Source organism: Pholis gunnellus (assembly GCF_910591455.1).
Source record: "Pholis gunnellus genome assembly, chromosome: 22".
Lineage (NCBI taxonomy): Eukaryota > Metazoa > Chordata > Actinopteri > Perciformes > Pholidae > Pholis > Pholis gunnellus.
The window spans coordinates 14392097-14410052 of record NC_136549.1 but is presented as its reverse complement, the minus strand read 5'-3'; the positions used below and the strand labels follow the sequence as shown (position 1 = coordinate 14410052).

At 44.2% G+C, this 17956-nt stretch overlaps 1 protein-coding gene across 2 annotated transcripts in view; it reads right to left on the bottom strand.

Annotated features, from left to right (window-relative positions):
• Nucleotides 1-17956, bottom strand: part of ppfia2 (PTPRF interacting protein alpha 2) — a gene marked incomplete at both ends in the record, with an annotated part of 135661 nt that overhangs the window by 4438 nt on the left and 113267 nt on the right. Inside the window, 15 exons of one of the 2 annotated variants that reach the window (XM_079183916.1) lie at nucleotides 1547-1747; nucleotides 2497-2578; nucleotides 6328-6418; nucleotides 6751-6932; nucleotides 7584-7714; nucleotides 7813-7842; nucleotides 9328-9568; nucleotides 11390-11607; nucleotides 11828-11960; nucleotides 14259-14350; nucleotides 14726-14788; nucleotides 14885-15016; nucleotides 15862-15945; nucleotides 16387-16473; nucleotides 16628-16762. In XM_079183916.1, the coding sequence (XP_079040042.1) occupies nucleotides 1547-1747; nucleotides 2497-2578; nucleotides 6328-6418; nucleotides 6751-6932; nucleotides 7584-7714; nucleotides 7813-7842; nucleotides 9328-9568; nucleotides 11390-11607; nucleotides 11828-11960; nucleotides 14259-14350; nucleotides 14726-14788; nucleotides 14885-15016; nucleotides 15862-15945; nucleotides 16387-16473; nucleotides 16628-16762 (1902 nt within the window). The remainder of the gene's footprint in view (nucleotides 1-1546; nucleotides 1748-2496; nucleotides 2579-6327; nucleotides 6419-6750; nucleotides 6933-7583; nucleotides 7715-7812; nucleotides 7843-9327; nucleotides 9569-11389; nucleotides 11608-11827; nucleotides 11961-14258; nucleotides 14351-14725; nucleotides 14789-14884; nucleotides 15017-15861; nucleotides 15946-16386; nucleotides 16474-16627; nucleotides 16763-17956) is intronic. The other variant, XM_079183917.1, reaches the window with a different exon arrangement.

Sequence of the window (17956 nt, the reverse complement as noted above, 5' to 3'; positions counted from 1 at the left end):
ATTAGTCAATGGGGACTATTTCTTTGGTAGAAAGTAGTTCCAATCAAAACAGTGCACTTATTTCCAACGGGGTGGAGGCAGAAATCTCAGCAAATATAGCTCCAAAAATACCACAACTAACTTTTTTTTGTGATTTGTGTGAATCGACCCTTTATTCTGAGCCATTGTAGCAACATTAGTTCTGCATTCACAGCGAGGCACATGACTCCCAACGATGGAGCACTTCATTTTACCTCCCTCAATTGTCTGCTCGACATACACGCCAAACCACATTCACAAGGTCAAATAACCCCCCCGTGTTAAATGTGGGTGGTTTTAAATGCGTCAAAGCTTTTGGGGGGGGGGGGAGGGTTGTGATCGGACGCGTGGCGGTTTTTATGAGGCGTGGAAGTTGTGCTAAGTGGTGGATGAGAGGGTGAGGTAAAGGGGGAAATAAAAAGAGGACCACTGGTGTTATTCTACGATGGGAGAAGACAGAAAAAGTGCAAGAGCTCATGAGTTATGGCTACTGCATGCATAGATAGCACTGTGTGGAGACTACAAACACAAACTTTAATGAATATCCTCAGCTGGGTTTGTGTAACAGCGCCCACCTTCTCATGTCGGCATGATGTATGGCCTGCATTGTTCGTGCACGTGTACCTTTAGTATATAAAGCGTATTAGTCCTCGCTCTGCGGTGCAAAGCGTCGCTATCTTTAAGGAGCAGCACGGTCCTCGGAGACAACAGGGAGCAATGAGAGCGACTGTGGTGTGGAATAACTGGAGAGCTAAATCACAGGACACACCGGAGCAATGTTCTCCAAACGGGGCACATCACTGACTCCCGCCGTAATACTCACTCACTTATCACGGAGACTGCAGGATGTAAAATGTGCTGGTTAATCGTTTTACTGTGTCGCTCACGTGTGGAGGCGTTGTGCATGAAAGCAGAGAGAGGACAATCAGTTATACAAACATTTGTGAGAGCTGATCTGGAGGCGGACATTATTTTTAAAGAAGTGATTCAGGCTAATATTAGCAGAATGAAGTGATGTTAAACAGGACAGGAGTGAGAGGAGTGTTAGTGCTCTTGCTCATCTATGCTCGTATGAGAAGATTAATGTTACTGTTCAATGTGAAGCTGGAACGAGCAGCCTGTTAGCTTGGTGTAGCATAAAGACTAGAAACAGCTAGTCTGGCTCCCAATGGTATAACATCTGCCTACCAGCACTTTTAAATATTTAACATGTTCATAACCATAAAATCACAAATTGGTTTTATTTGATGAGTTTTTGTGGTGGTTGTATTCGGATGTTTCCCCGTCTCCAGTCGTTGTGCTAAGCTAACAGGCTGCAGGTTATCCCAGCTTCATATTAAAACAGATGTTAAAGTGTCTCTGATCTTATCTCCTTTTCAGCAAGAAACAGGTGTAGTTTCTAAACTTCCTGGTTCCTTCTCTTCCATTTACTCACAATCACTTCTTCCTCTTGATTAGCTCAACAAATGCTCGTACAACTGAACTCCCGGCCTGCGTCCAAGTTTCCCATTTTCTCTGTACAACTCACGGTTCTGGAGGTGGGCGGTGCAGAGGGGCTTGTGAGGGAGACCATCTCCTGGATGGCCAGGCGGAGTTTGAGGCGGTGCAGAGGGTTGCTGATACCGATCTCCCTCTGGATCTCGGTGTCGGATAGGGCCGACATGATGGCTCCGCTCTTCACGTTGGCGCGGCACGCCGCCACGTACCAGGCCGGCATCCCCAACCACAGCTTTGCCACGAGGAGAGGAGAGGAGAGGAGGAGAGGAGACAAAGGATGTTGAGTTTGGATTGAAAGTAGAAGTAGCTCTTTCCCTCTAAATATCTAGTTGTCCATCTTAAACCACCACGGACATGATTTGGTTTATTTAACTATATTTGTGTTTTTATTCCACCAAAATATTAAAAAATACTTTTTTGAGTTTCAGTTTAGTCCCTTGATTGTCAACATGCTTCACATGATTTTCAATCTTGCCTCTTCAAGGCCTTTTTCTCAATAACTATCAGCAGACTATTAATAACTGGAACATTGAGGTCTGGCCTGGTGGAGTCATGAACGGCTATACATCCACTGAACACCAGGGGGCAGTAGTGTTTCTACAGCTTGTGTTCAGTTAGTCCAACAATACAAGACAAGTGATTCATCATACATTTGAAAAGGTATTGTTTTGGTTTATTATATATTAAATGGCTTATTTAATTAAGTCAAAGATGTGTTACAGTGACCTGCATGCATGGTAAACATTAAGGTAAACGGGACCTTATTTACTCTGAATTCTGAGTATTCTGCACCTTATTTAAAGACATGGTAAACTGTGGGGTTCATGTAGGACAAGTCAACAGGAAGCTTCTGAGCAGAAGTAATGCTCTTCGGTCTTTACATGCATCTTTAATACCTTGCAGGTAAGTTCATGTGCAATGGAAAATCACCTGTTGGAGATCAACAGACTTTAAAGTCTTCTTGGCACAGTGCCTTCTTACCTCCAGCCAGGCTACGACGGTGGGACCGTCCCATTGGGCGAAAGGTAGACCCTTTCTCCTGGCCTCCTCCAACAGCTCGTGTCTGAGGGCGGGGACAGAGGAGACCTTGTATGAACACATGTACTTGCACATCATAACAAACACACATTGGTCTCCCGTCCGATACAACACCACACCCGTAATAAGCTCTCTCACATGCTCACTCCTGCACACTGCTTTCCACAAATCCCTGCAGTCGCAGCGTCGCGTCTGTGTGTGTGAACAGCATCGTGTGTGTGTGTGTGTGTGTGTGTGTGTATAATACATGAGAGGAGAGTACTCAAACACATTTTTATCTCTGTGTTGTAAAAGGCCGTGTTTTATCATTCATCTCTGTGCTGCCAGAGAGCGGCGCCGACAAGCGCACAACTGTAGCTACACTCAAACACGCACACAGGCTTTATATTCCTGAACTCAAGAGGGGATTCACTCACTACATCCATCCCCGATCCTGACGTTAACATTCTCCTCGTCGTACGCCTACAGATTCATCTTCTTAAATTCACTGCTAGTAGAAACCAGGACCAGCCCTGTGTGCCAACATGTTTTAACCCTGTAGGTCTCATGGTAGGGAAATCAAGAACTCATTTAAATACCTGTAACTCGATGATCAATCCGACTCACACGTTTTGCATAATAAATTCTCACTCGAGCCCTATTATTCCTTAACGATATTGTGTAAATATCTGATTAAAATAACACATTTGGAGGATTGTACATCCTTGGTGGAGGTACTATACAGGGCTGGTTAATATATTGATATTATATCGATAACGAGACTAGAGATTGTAATATGGCACAAGTGTTGCCGTTTTCCTGGTTTTGAAGGCTGCATTACAATAAATTTATGCAGATTTCTGAACTTACCAAACTGTTCTATTATTGCCTGAAGCCAGTTAGTCACTATATCCACCTTAGTGGAGATTAAGCAGATTATTATTAGCATTGTGTGAATATTTAGTAAAAGCCCCAATAATCAACTCTACAATATTGCTGCAATACTGATATGGAGGTCAAATACAACAGCACACTGATCCAGCTGGGAGGCAGCGAGCTACTACGCTGCTCATCTAAGCACAAATGTCCAACTGATCCCAGTTCAGAATCTATTCTGCTGAGAGGGATTGTTCTCACACAAGACACTTTTGTAGATGCAGTGTTTAAATCATGCAGCGGGGTATTTTTTTTTAAAAGTAGCTTTTTCATCACATTGTCTGGGCTGCGCTCCATGTTTTTTTATGTTGTTGTTGTTGAGCAGGTGTTGAAAGTGAAACCTAAGAGGGCTGAGTGGTGTTTTGTTATGCCTCACTCAGAGCGATGTGAATTCGAGAGAGAGAGCAGGTGTGTATTCAGGGCTTTGCATGGAGCACAGAGCTATCTGCGTTGTGCCGAAATCCTCCCACACTCGGCCAGACATGGAGAACTTACAAAAATGCCCGACAAACAGTGGAGGACACACCGAGACACACACACTCGTACTCACACACCCACACGCCACAAACAACGCCGTTCTTATTCTATTTGGGGAACACATTTCATGACAGAAACTCGGAATCAACAACGCTTTCCCTGAGTGTGTTGTCAAAAGAACTTGACAAATGGAAAAGAGTTTTGCTTAGTAACAAACATGAGACATGTAGCACTCTGAGCGTTGAAGGCCTCAGTACAGTGAAAGGGCACTCAAACACAGCATACATGGTACACAAGCCTACAGGTGACGGGGGGGGGGGGGGGGGGGGGGGGGGGAATGTGTTCGTCCAAACACAACCAGGTACAATCACTGTCTCATCTATCCAGCACATGGAGAGATAGCGCATGTTTTATTTTGTTATGTTCAGGTCAGGTCTAATGCATGGAGAAGTACAGCCACTGAACATAGCTGGGGAAAGGGAAGTAAGGAAACAGTTATGACAAATCATACAAACAAAAAGAACATTTCCCATAACCAGATATTACAGCTGGTTATTTCACACAGAGAGAGAGAGAGAGAGAGAGAGAGAGAGAGAGAGAGAGCGAGAGAGACACATATAAGGAGAGGAAGACATTCCAGGTTTGAAAATTGGGCCCCAGTTTTAGCGGCGGCACATTCTCTGTCCAGCCAGGGATGCAGCTGCCATTGAACTGTAAAAAGGGGGGAAGAAACGTCTTCAGATGGTAAATGAAAATAAAAAGAAAGAGAGAGCGCAATGGCGTCGTTAACAGCCATGAGGGATAGAGAAGACACGTGTAGATAGATAAGAGACGTCAGCTTTGGCACTGGTCTTTTCGGGAGAGGACGCATGGAGGACAGACAGGAGAGATGGCAAGACAGGGCAAAATGGCTGAGACAATGGTCATATCCAGGAGGTCAGTTATACATCCTCACAACTTACCCGCTTTGTTAGAGTCAGAGGATGATGAGAGGGAGAGGAAGGGTAAGAGAGGAGAGAACCAGAGAGCAAAGAAGGGAGAGAGAGAAGAGAGAGAGAGAGAGAGAGCGACGGGGAGACAAAAGTACACAAATGTTAATGACTTAATAGGCAGTTAAGGGTACGGCTCTAAACAGAAACACGTGCGCTCTCTCACACACACACACACACACACACACACACACATATATATCTCACAATGGAGGACATTCGTTTACAGGAGCATCTGTAGACCAGTCAAAAAAAATAAAAAATAAAAGTCATCTTCTACAATGCAGTCCTGACCACATCTCGTGCAGCAGAGGGAATGAGAAATGCACTGAAACACAGCAGGACCACCCTCCATGGCCTCACATTCAGATGCTCAGTTACATTCAGATACTTGGCGTTAACGTCTTGAGGAAAACAAAAGGAGAACAGGGGGGAAAAACTGCACACCGACAATGAGAACCACGGCGGTATTGATCGATCAAGATGCTGAAATGGAAATAGTGCAGGCAGCTCAGAATGGCATGCAGTGTGGAGGAGGCGCCAAGATGCAAGGTGGTGGTGGTGTGGCCTTAAAATCCCGGACACCGCTATGAAGAAGTCAGTGCAGTGGAAGAAAAACAACACATTTGTCAACGTACAACAAACGACACTCTCTATTGACTACATGGGAGGCAAAGTTATTGGTCATGACAACTCGATGTGCACTTCGAGCAAATGACATCCATCATTTGGCACTGGGGCATGGCAAATGCACGCTCGCACACACACACACACACTCATTCATTCTGCTGAAAGATTTGATTTGCCAGGGGGGGGGGGGGGGGGGGTCCCCCTCTTTTCCTTCAGGGCAGAACAAACCCGATCTGACCGAGAGTGTAATCTATGGGTGGTGTGTTGGGAAAGCCATCTATAGCTTCCAAATTGACAAAGTAGCTTTGTGAGATTAATTGGGTTTTCCGCCTGGATCAATAGTCTGACTTTGGCTCTGTGTCTGAATACAGTGAGGCTGAGCTCTGCGCCCCGGATGCTGATCCAGCTTCTGCTTTTAAAATCGATCCCGCTCTCAGTGTGGGATGTTATGGCATTGCATACAGTGCAGCCCCGTGCTTTCATAGAGGGAGAGGGCTGGAGGTAAAACACAGGAGGTAATAGCCTGCCTGTGTGTCAAAGGTCAGAATGGACTATATGCTGTAATGTAGCCGTGAAAGGTCTAAAAACATAAAGCTAGAAGACTTCCACACACAATGTTTCACTTAAATATGACCTTAATAAGGTCATTTGTCCACGCAGACATAACATGGACACTGCAGGCTGTGTGGGAAGACCCTACTAAGGGACTACTTGGACGTCTGCTTTGGCGAACTTAGTGTTGGTTCTTTTGGACAAAGCTTACTTCTTTTTCAACCTGCGGTCCTTCTCGGCCTGAGTTCCCAGCTTGCTCAGCCCCATGTCCTGGCCCGCCATGTCTGGGTCCATCATGGTCGCTGAGAGAAGAGGAGGAACACGACTCATCAGTGAACACAATCTGAAATGGATCGTTCACAACCGACACGATACATATGACGCATAAAGAGTGTAGGTGCATCTGGTTTCTGTCTAAGTATGCATAATCATGGTATTACATGGTATTACTACAAGTATTAGTAGCAGTAATACCATCCTGAGTTTCAGATGTTTAAGTGCCCCATCGTGTTAACCCAAAGAGACATTCCTACCCTGACACAACACAAATTTGGGATGTTGGTATCAAACGAAGTCTGAAGTGAGACATCATCATCTTGCGTCAGTAATGTTGAAACATGTCTCCAGTACCCACCTTGTGGATCTAACATGACATGTCTGTGTGCCAGATGTGCCAGCCTGCCCTTCTCTTTCTTGCCAAAAAGCCGTCCGATGGAGGATTTGATGCCCTTCTTCTTCGGATGCTTGTGGAGGGAGTCCTGGCTGCTGGCTACACTGCTCAGCGCGCTGGCCTCCGCCTCCAGAGACGACACGATCCTGACGACACAAACCGGCACAGAAAACACGAGTAAAGCTCCCAGGTACACTTCAGTTTCATGAGATTATTTCTCCAAAAAGGTCAGGTTTTTTTTTTTAGATTTCCATTAGCAACCTTGTGAAAACCTTTGGATAAATAATGAGAATAGGTAGTTTCTAGAAGCTCACTCTTACATACCTCAATGCACCTCTTAACTTATGTCTTTGCTATGCTCTGTTCCTTCTTTCTGTGCAGTATTCTCAAAGTATTTGCTGCTTTCCCCCCAACTGCACTTGTTAAGCTCATTCATCCACGCCAATAACTGAAGACTCATCTAATATAACTGCTGCTGCTGCGTTAAGTTTGAAAAAGTACCCAGATTATCTCAAGTGTGCTCAGAAATTATGCACGGCAAAATTGCAGCGAAATTGGAAGCTTTGAAAATAAACCATCTCAAAACAGACAGCGCTAAGATGAGTACACCATCATGAAAACCAGCACATCAAGCAAACATCTTACAAGAAAGAAATGCATCCAAGATAGAGAGGCAAATAAACAAAAAGCTCTAATTAGAAGCAGTCCAAACATTCAACAGGAAGTAAACAGAGAGACGACTCCACCGGCGAGATTACGCCCGTCTTTATGAAATGCTTGGCACAGCCGACACCTACCCTCGTGAGTCATTGTGCGAGGAGGCGGGCAGTGTGTGTGTCATTCGGACGCTGCGCGGCGTTGCAGGGGGCGACGTCTCACACTTGATGGTGGCCTTGTCCTCGTGGCCGTCCTCGTCCACCGCCGCTATCTTGAGAGACGAGGGCAAAGAAAAGGGACGTTAGACCCTCGGAGACGAGTAAATCACGCGTCTATAGCAACCGTATCGTTCAATTACACCGTGTGTACCTTTCTCCTGTGTTTCCTCAGATCACTGGGCTGTTGGGCAGAGAAAAGACAAAAGGCCAATCGTCAATATCCACGTGTTGAAGCAGGGACAACAAACATCTCCACTCTGGTGATAAATTAAACACTATTGGCTCATTCATATTATCATCATACCCAATACCAGATCATCAGATCACAGATCAGTACAGAGGAGGGGATTGGAAAATCAAAGCCTCGATGTAACGGACACACTTCTCTTGTTCTGCTGGATTATAGGGGAATAGTTGAATGTTTCTATTTCATCAGTGTCAACCTCTCTTTGATGTGCACATCTGGAGTGTTTGAGCCTCCGGTCAGCGTGGAAGAGCGTTCGAGAGGAACTGAGCTGTAAAACATATTACTGTCTATTCTTGGAGAAACTGAAAGCCATCCGGTTTGACATCTGGGTTGCATGATGACAGCTGACGGAGCAAGAAGAGAAGTTTCTGTCACCGCTTTCTCTGCACGCAAATTTAATGCAGCAAGCCTTAAAAAATGCATGTCTTCTCGAGCTATACGGCTTAACATGCAGAGCTACTCGGGCCTGAACAGCTGGCTCACCTTCAGGTCCTGTGCTTCCTTATTTCTTTATACAGAAATGATGGTTACCACTGAACAGCCATCAACATAACGGAGTGAGAAATATTCCATATACGATACGCTCTCTAAAAATAAATCTTAAATCCCAGAGACTAGACACTCAGACTTAGCATATACTACAACTCAAATAGAATGCGTGTGACGCGAAGACATCGAATCCCTTATGGCTTAAAAAGACATTTCTGGCCGTCAATCACAGCAGCACAGACTAAAATCAGGAAACAGACGGTGGGTTTTTGCAATTCGCCGCCTCATAGAAAAACATGTCACATGTCACACTAGCTGCTGCTCATCAGTCATTTCATCAGTGCGACATGTCAGACACCACTTGCCTGCACGAGTTTGAACCCGGTGACATAACACATCTTGATACTGTGTTCTAGCGTTACAAAAACAATTATACCGCTGGATGTGATGGTAAAGGTGACAATATATAATGGGTTGATATCACAGATTTCACCAATTTCATCTCGCATGAGACGTTTTGTGTTCCGGGGTTAAAGATTTGATGCCACTGCTCAGGTCAGGTTTTGTTCTCATGTTAATAGTTTTATTAACAACACATGGAACTAAGAAAGGCTTTTTAATCAAAGCTCTCCATACTCTTGCTCTTCTATGCCTGAAGTGTGCTCTTTTGTACATGTTTGAAGATTTCATCCAAAGATTAACGCCCCAAACACACCAGGTCTGTGGTGAAGAGCTGCCTGCTGTCAAACTAAAAGTGGAAATTATAGTTAAAGTTTCAGGGGTTGATTGCAGCCAGAGAGTACCTGCATCAGTTAACAGAGTCCTGTGACCCGCTGATCTATTTTACAAAGATTTGTTCAAATGTAATTGTTGTGGCAAGCCGTGATTTGCCGTATTTGAAGTGGGAGAGGTGGTCTATGTGTAGTTTACCAGTGTCATGACCCCCATGCGCTCCATATCGCGGGCCGGGCTTCGGGGATCAAGTTTGGGGGTGGAGTGTCCGCTGGGAGGGGAGGAGGAGGCCAAGGAGGAGGCGGTGGCTGAGGCGGTGATGGAGGCTCCGTGGTGGTGCATTCGAGCCAGGTTGAGGCCCTCGAGGCTGACACTGGCCACCCGGTTCTCAATCTCCTCCGCCCGCAGCTCCGTCGACTCCTTCTCCTCCTGGATCAGCCTTGCGAGAGGAGAAGGGAGGACACGAGAGGAAAAGTCAGCAGTGAGTATGCATTTTCAAGTCACATAGTCATAAAGATTTTACAATAAGGAGTTTATATACAGTGACACATCAGTGATAACTTCCAGCTTGACTGAAAAATACGCACTCTTTATCAGCATCGCTGCTACAGAGTTTAGTGTTATCTTTGGAGGTGGATTTCTGGAGATTTGCCTCATAAATCCCATTAAATACCTACAGTATAAGGCAAACTAATTAAAGGCCAGAGTGAGAAGATAAAATGACTTAAAGTCAGATCATAAATTGTGCCCAGACCCAGGGTTTAACTTTGTAATTAGCTGAGCGCTCCACTCGTTGCATTCATGATCTCTATCTGCCATCGGATTTTAATGAACTCCTCCTGAAAGAAATGTGACACTGTGTCTATTGACAGGGATGTAAATCAGCAAAGACCAAAAGCCATATTAAGAACCCTTGAAATTAAGAACTAAGTGGAGTTGCGCCCGGGGTTATGAATACTTATCAGCACAAGATAATTACAGCTTTAAAAAGCAAGAGGCAGATCACATTTCCTGCAACATTTAGTGCATACGAGAAAAGCGTTTGGCTCACAGACAGGAAGAGCGACCTGCAGACGTGCTGGAAAGACAACTGGATAGTTGAGTAGTATCAGAGGTAGAGTATTAAGCCATATATTAGGATATAGGAGGACATTCTGAGTGTCTAGAACAGGGGTGGCCAACCTGCGGCTCGCGAGCCGCATGCGGCTCTTTGCCCGGTTTCATGCGGCTCTTACGTTCATATCGAAGTTTGTATTTGTGTTTTTTTAATGTTCGTGTTCGCTTCGCTTGAGTTAAATACGGTATTTTCGTCAAACGCGCATGTGCGGCCACAGATTACGTTCCTCGTCGACCCATTTAACGCCGAGACGGACTGTTTGAAAGCCCCGCTAGTCACAGATGAGGATGCGGCTGAGTTGGAGATGATCGATCTTTGTGAGGAGGACCAACTCAAACCTGCTTTAAGGGACGGGACCATTGAGTTCTGGAAAAGTGTGCCAATGAAAAAATACCCCAATGTCAAACGGGCTGCGCTTAAGATACTGTCAATGTTTGGGCCAACATACGTCTGCGAGTCTGTGTTTTCTACCCTGAAACACGTGAAATCAAAGCATCGATCTGTTCTGACTGACACACATGTGAAAGAATTGCTTCGAGTGGCAACAACGGAATACAAGCCAGATTTGAAGAGGATTGTTCAAGGCAAGGAATGCCAGAAGTCCCACTAAGTAACATGCATAGTAAAAGAAAAACACTATTGTAAATTATTATATTTTTGTTTGTGGACTTGGTTGAACTGAGAGTTTGTCTGTGTGAGACAGTGTACACAATGTTCATTGTTGAAAATGACTGGCCTGTGGTCTTAGGAGTCAATTTCTGTCATTATCATATTGGTGTGTGACATTTACAATAAATCTGGCTGAGCAAATGTATGTGTGTGTGTGAGGAAGGGATAGGGTGATGTTCATGTGTGCCCATGTGTATGATGTGGCTCTTTGCGGTAACACAGTAAAAAATGTGGCTCTTGGTCTCTGACTGGTTGGCCACCCCTGGTCTAGAACATAGTGATAAAAAGGGCTTATGGGTGGATTATACGGAATAAAAAGGCAAAGCTTTCCAGGACATGATCTTAAAAACATATCAAGAGCTAACTTGGTTTAAAGTCAAATGGATTAGGAACACAATAAGTAACGGAAGGAAATCAATAGCTCTGGGAATCTGGCCTTTTTATATTTAATTAACACTGCACAGTGTCAGGTACCGAATCTCCTTGTTGATGGCGTCCAGCTGCTCCTGCAGCATCATGGCCAGAGTTTGTGCATCGGAGTGGCCGCTGGGCGAGAGCATGTCCATGGAGCTAAACAACGTTTCCCTGTCGTCGTCATCGATGTCGGACATCTCCGTGTCGCTCTCGAAGTGGTGGCCTCCCAGAACCCCGAGCTGCTGCGAGCGCCATTCATGCTCCCCCAGCGACTTAGCCTGCACACAAAGACGGGGACAAAATAGGAAGAGCTTCGGATATAATACATTTTTAAAAAAGTGGCCTTAGTTGTAGCCTGAGAGCACACATCATTATCCTCTAAAATAACATATAAAGCCGACACTAGCCCTGATATGTTTTGGCAGGGACTGTTGCAGTCTCATCACCAAAGTTGCACAAGTATGAGTGACTGAGATCATATCTTAACTTGCAGCTCACCTTGGTTTCATGCAGACCCAGCCTACCTCTCCTCGGTCGCCGGATAACCTTGGCTGAACGGTAGTGGTCCGACTGGGTTTCAGCCAGAGATCCCAGCGAGAATCGGAGCTCAGTTGACGTGTCCAGATGAGACCTGAGAAACAACTTTCATGAGTAATGTTGCACCTCATGTTACCTGGTGTGTGCCTACACTAACACATCTTCTGAGTCACTGATGTTGAAGATGGACAGCATCTTACACAAAGACTTTGCCTGAGCTATGAAGGAGATTACAAATATGGAGTTTAATCAGTCCCTTCACTAAAACATAAGTAGTTATTGTTGTCTATAAAAAAATCCCTATATATATATTCAAAAAACAGATGTATTTCTGATGCAGACACAAATATCTCTCAAGTAACATATTTGGATGTTACATTCCTGCACCTACAACTGAGTGAACACATTGTTAAGTTATGAATGCTTGCTATGTTAGCTAAGTGGCATTAACACTAGGGTTAGCTAACAAGTTAACTTAGCTATATAATGCTAATACACAACCTAGGATCATTAGCTTTATGACTCTAATACCTTTAGACAACAACCCTACAAATAACTTACCAGTTTAAATATATGCAATAAATAAGTTGCTAGCAGTATATACACGCTAAGTAGCTATGTTAGCTAGCATTGTGTATACAGCGAATCATCACAACCATGTGGTCAATGTGAGCACTACAAGCTAGCTAGCTAACTGCCCATTTATTTACATGGTTTGCTAGCAACTTATCTTATTGCATGTAACCAGGTGAACTTTAACAAGTGATTTAACTTACTGATGTTAGCTAACAGCTAGCTAACGATCCTATGTTGTCTATTAGCATTACATAGCTAAAGTAACTTGTTAGCTACTAGTGTTAAATGCCACATCGCTAACATAGCAAGCATTCATAACTGAAACATATTTAATCATGCACGCGAAGACAGTTATTACTCACACTGCTAGACCATATGTGTTCATAGTACCCGCGGGTTTATGATTAACGTTACATGATTCGCGTTACAGGTGATTGCAGTAAATCGTAGATAATTACGCTGTCGCATCTACGCTCACGTGATTGGCTGAAACGAACGGAGACTTCTGATTGGCTACGAATAATTCCCTGTTCAATAATAATTTTATCAATGTAACAACCCAAATGTTTTTGTACTAATACTAATTAATACTTTTAAAAGTATTAATGGATTTCTATTACATTTATTTAAAACAAGAGATATGTGTGTGTGTGTGTGTGTGTGTGTGCATAACAAATACATTTGAGAACCTTATATTTTATTTGTGGATTTGTTTTGCACTAATATACTTTGTGCATGCATTGAACATATGTATGTATACATGTGCATCAGGAAATACATTTGTGTATCCTTCTATGTGCATTCAATATTGACTCCATATTGATACAGATGGGACACAACAAAAATGATATGGTAAAGTTGACAGGAATGCAGAGAGTAAACCAATCAAATCTTGTGTTTGGGTACCTCAAGCGTACCTAATAGTCACAATGATGTGGTGTTAAGTGTACTTCTTGAAGGACCAGCGTTCATTATGCATGCCTCTATGGCTGCAAATTGTTTGTCTATGGAGGAGATTAAGGCTGCTACAGTCAACACATCAGAACTGTAATATTAGAACTGCATGCAGCATGAAAAGGAAGCCAGAAAACATCCAAGAATAGATATGGAGAGTTCAGTGGTACTAGTGTCTCTAACAATAGTGCAGAGCAAATTGTTTCATCTGTGACAGATAAAATAACAGGACCGCTACTGGAGAGAGTATATCTGCTTTCCAGCATTTTATGTGCGTCCTGTTACATACACAAACTTTGGTTAGATCGGTTATACTTTTATCAAATTTCTACTGGTTCTTAACCAGTCAATGTCATCCGATAAAGTAATGGAGATGCTTCCTTGATTATAACTATGTGAAGAATCTTTTTCTTGAGTCTACTTCTCGACTCTGGGATAGTTTGAGTTTGAGTCCAAATACTGACGAATGTTTGGACCCATCTTGGTTTCATGCGGTTACTTAATTGTCTGTGTGCTCCCGAACTCCAGCGAACTGAATCCAACTTTTGTTTGGACCCATATCTTAGAAGCACCAGACTGGTTAAAACTCGCCTTTCTTTGTAAATATTGGTTGTCAATTTAATGGCTAAATCACGCATAATGCATTGCAGATTGTCCCGTGGCAGTAAATAAGTGCAGCAGATGCTAATGTATGTTCAGAGTTCAGTGACGAGTTTCAGGGTCCAGTGTTCTTAAGTCATATATGGCTTCAGTGTTAAAATAATACAGGCCAGCAAAAAACTCATAAAGACAAACCTTAATACACACACACACACACACACACACACAAACACAAACACAAACACACACACAGCCATCGTACCGTGACAGGGTGGGTTCTGTGAGGGAGCCTGCCCTCAATCTGAATTGGTCCAGCTCTGATCTCAGTTTGTCGATCTCCTCTGCCAGATGTGTCTGGACGAAACAATTTGACGAGATGTCGTTACAGGACGGTGAATGGTACAGTGGTCATATTGGTGCATGTCAGCACTGTGGAGCGACGCGGCCGAGAGCCATCGGGGCTGATTATCATCATATTGCTGTTTACTATCTAACGTCGTGACACTTTCCCGTGCTTTCCACACTGCTTGTTAAATTCATCCCGCTATCATTCCCCATGTGGGTAGTTTATGATTATTCAACTGCAGAGTTTTATAAAAAATGAAAATATTGCCCAAAACTAACCTCGTTATTTTTCTTTTAAAATGCACTAATTAAAGCAACCTCATGTAAAATGTAGGAGACTAAAGAAAAAGACGTGGTCATCATTTACTGATCTCTGCAACCTACTTTTTCATGGATTGAATCTTCGTACTGTTTTCTGTAACCTTCAGAGTCTTGGATTAACACATTCTGCAAAGAGAGGAGAAAATAAAGTCAAGAGGTGAGAAAATCCACCTCCTCCTGACATTCATCGGACAGAACTGATGTCGAACAGCCAGCTTTTACCTTCTCTTCTAGAGCCGCCATCCTCTCCTTCAGGTGGAGCTGAAGCCGCTCGTTGGACTCTGTGAGGAGTCTGTCCACCGTGTCCGAGAGTCGCTTGTTGTGCTCCTCGTTCATCTTTTCTCTCTGTCGAGCCTGGAGGGATTGAAGTACACACGAAGAGTTGAAATTCAAAGTTATTTCCACAGACTTTAGAAAATGTGGCCATAAGCCTTTCAAAATATTTGCAGAAAGAACTTCTGGTTACTTTAAGGCTGTGATTCCAACTGTTTTGCCCTGCAAATAATTTGTCTACAAAGTTGTGGCAATTACAAGATATATGAGTTTTGTTATATTTTTTTAAATGCAAGAAATACCCAAGTATGTTGCAATAAAAAACATAGTAAAGTCTGAAAAATGAACATACTTCTGTGCAGTAAAACATCATATCTGGTCAATATTCTTGTGATCCTAACTTGCTGCTTTAAAGGGACGGTACTGAGGAAGCAAGGAATGTCTCGTCTTGGGGTGGATTTTGCAATTAGATGTGTTGTTGAAGCATACAGCTGGTTCTGTCGTTTTAGCAAGTTTTGTACCTGGTGAAATCCCTCAATTCCAACAAGATCTTCTCGACTGCATCTCGATGTGAACAACAATAAATGATGATATCTAACTTTACCAATTCAAGGTTCAAATCAGGTTAATATCCTGCTAGACGTGCACATCTAGCAGGAAAAACTATATTTCATACACTTCTCTCTCCCAAACTGGGGATCTACTTGAAGATGCTAATGCGAGCTATAATAAGTCGTACATCGTTGCATCGTTTTTGAGCATTTTACAAATCATTCTATCACCGTAGTGTGTGAAACATTGATTTGGTCCAGTGTCGGTGCTGATAAATCAGACAATGTGTCATCGGTCGCCTCAAGCTGTCATGCTCTTGCAGGAGTGGCCGCCTGGTTAGCGTTGCCTGGCACGACGCCTCTGCGGTGACTCACCCGTAGCAGCTCCTGGTTCTTCTCCTCCAGCTGGCATTCCAAGTGCCTCATTCGCTCCTCAATGCTCCCGTGACGCTCCTCCGCCTACAGATGGATCACAGCATAGACAGGACAAAAAGAAAGGAGCGCGATGATCTGCGTGTTTGACAGCCTGACGGGCAAACAAAGAAAAAAGCAGTGGCGACGACACAAGCCAAAGCCTCTACCCCAAAAAATCAAAGATGGGATGACTATTGCTTTAAAGCATAACAGGAGAGAGAGAGCCGGTTGAAACAGAACAGAAGAGTGACAAGGAGAGGGATGGAGAACGAGGCCACCAAAGGACAGAATGAAAGAGGAAGAGAGCTCCTCCAGCACTGCCAAGTATGAGCTCCAGCCAGAAGTGCCATGCAGCTGTCCCATGGTGGCAGAACAGCCAGAGCAGAATCCCAGTAAACACGCTCGCCACGAAACACTAATAAGATAAATGAATGAAATCTGCTCTCTACAGGAACTGGCAGTAGCTGTGATGGCCTGTGGGACTACCTTCCTAAGAATGGAGTTCATGTCTTGGAGTTTAGCTTCCATAACAAAGTGATAATCATCGGGGGAGGAAGAGGAGCTGGAGTCAGACTACGTGGCCAAGTGAGAGAGGAGAGGGACATGTTGAAAGTCATGACACGACACCATGTGCACACAGGTATAGAAACAAATCTAGAGACGAGGGCATCTGTGGGAATGTGTCAACAGTGTGTGTGTTAATGTGTGTGTGTGTGTGCGTTCCTACCTTGGTGAGGGCCGCTATCCTCTGGGCCAGTTCAGCCTCTACCTCCGGCAGCGTCTCCGCTTTCCTCATGGTCTGCTGGAGCTTCTGCTCTGCAAGCTCCAGCCTCTCCTGTAGCTGCCTGTTCTTCTCCTCCATCTGTGCACACACACACACACACACACACATCAAGGATATTAGCAGGTAGTCATGCAGAAGATTTAGGAAATATCGCTTTCTGTGAGTTCCCCAATAAAATGTAGTTAAAGTTTCCGTGAGGAACTCCTATATTTAAGTAAACGAGACCATCAGAGAGAGGATTGGCTCTTTCTATATAGTTATTCTTAATGCTTGTGAGGTGAGAGCTCCGTGCCCGGCAGCAGCGTCTCCTCGCTTTGCCGACACCACGCTGCTGGAGACCCAGCCCGTATTTTTTGACTCGAAGGGAGGCACGGAAGAACCAGAACCAGGACTGAGCGGGACAGTCGGTCAGACCCTGCTGCAGTAAAAGGAGAGGTTTTCTAAAAAGACTTTTGTCCACATGGACCACCAAAGGACGTGCAGAGGACGTACATTTGTGCAGTTCACAGGATTTGTTTTCTTCCCTGTTCTGGCATATAATAATAATAAAAAACTGCCTGTGAATGTGAATCATTTTGATGTCAGCAGAGCATCCTCGCCTGGTAGAGAATAGAATCACAGATATCTTTAGTAGGAGGACTGGCTACTGAAGGCTTTTGGCAGCGTGCCTCAAATCTTCTTCAAAATAGCACCATAACAGAGTCAGAGTAGCAGCAGCTCTGCACTCGCCAACAGTGACAGTGGCAACTTTTAAACAGCAGATACCAGTAATTGCCCTGATTAGGCATTCAGATGCATTATAAAGATGCAAATCAAACCCGGCATTCAGTGAGGATGTCACCAAGTGACTTGTTGTTCCCCGTCGCATGTTAAGACTTCTCTCCTTGCCTTCCTCGGGGTTCAGATCAGTTTTAAGACTCTTTTTTTTGTCGGGGCTGTCTTGGCAGCCTTTGCCATCAGCGACAGATGCTCTGCTCCCCAAAGCATCGGGCCTGGCAGCTCAATAAGCAATAATTAGACTGGAGAGGGCCAGGGCTGCATTGTGTGTGTCAGTGATATTTTCTATCACCCGACACCCACTGGTGTCTGACATGACACTGGGGAAGCATGACAGTGTGTTTTTGTTTACAACACTCTCCCTAGATGCCCTTCCTTCCTTCCATCCATCCATCTTTCCTTTTTTTTGCATTTGCTTGCATTTCCTTCTCATCCCTTCATCCCTTCTGTCGCGATGCCCAAGCCTACATCCCCTGAACAACTCATCTTCAAACA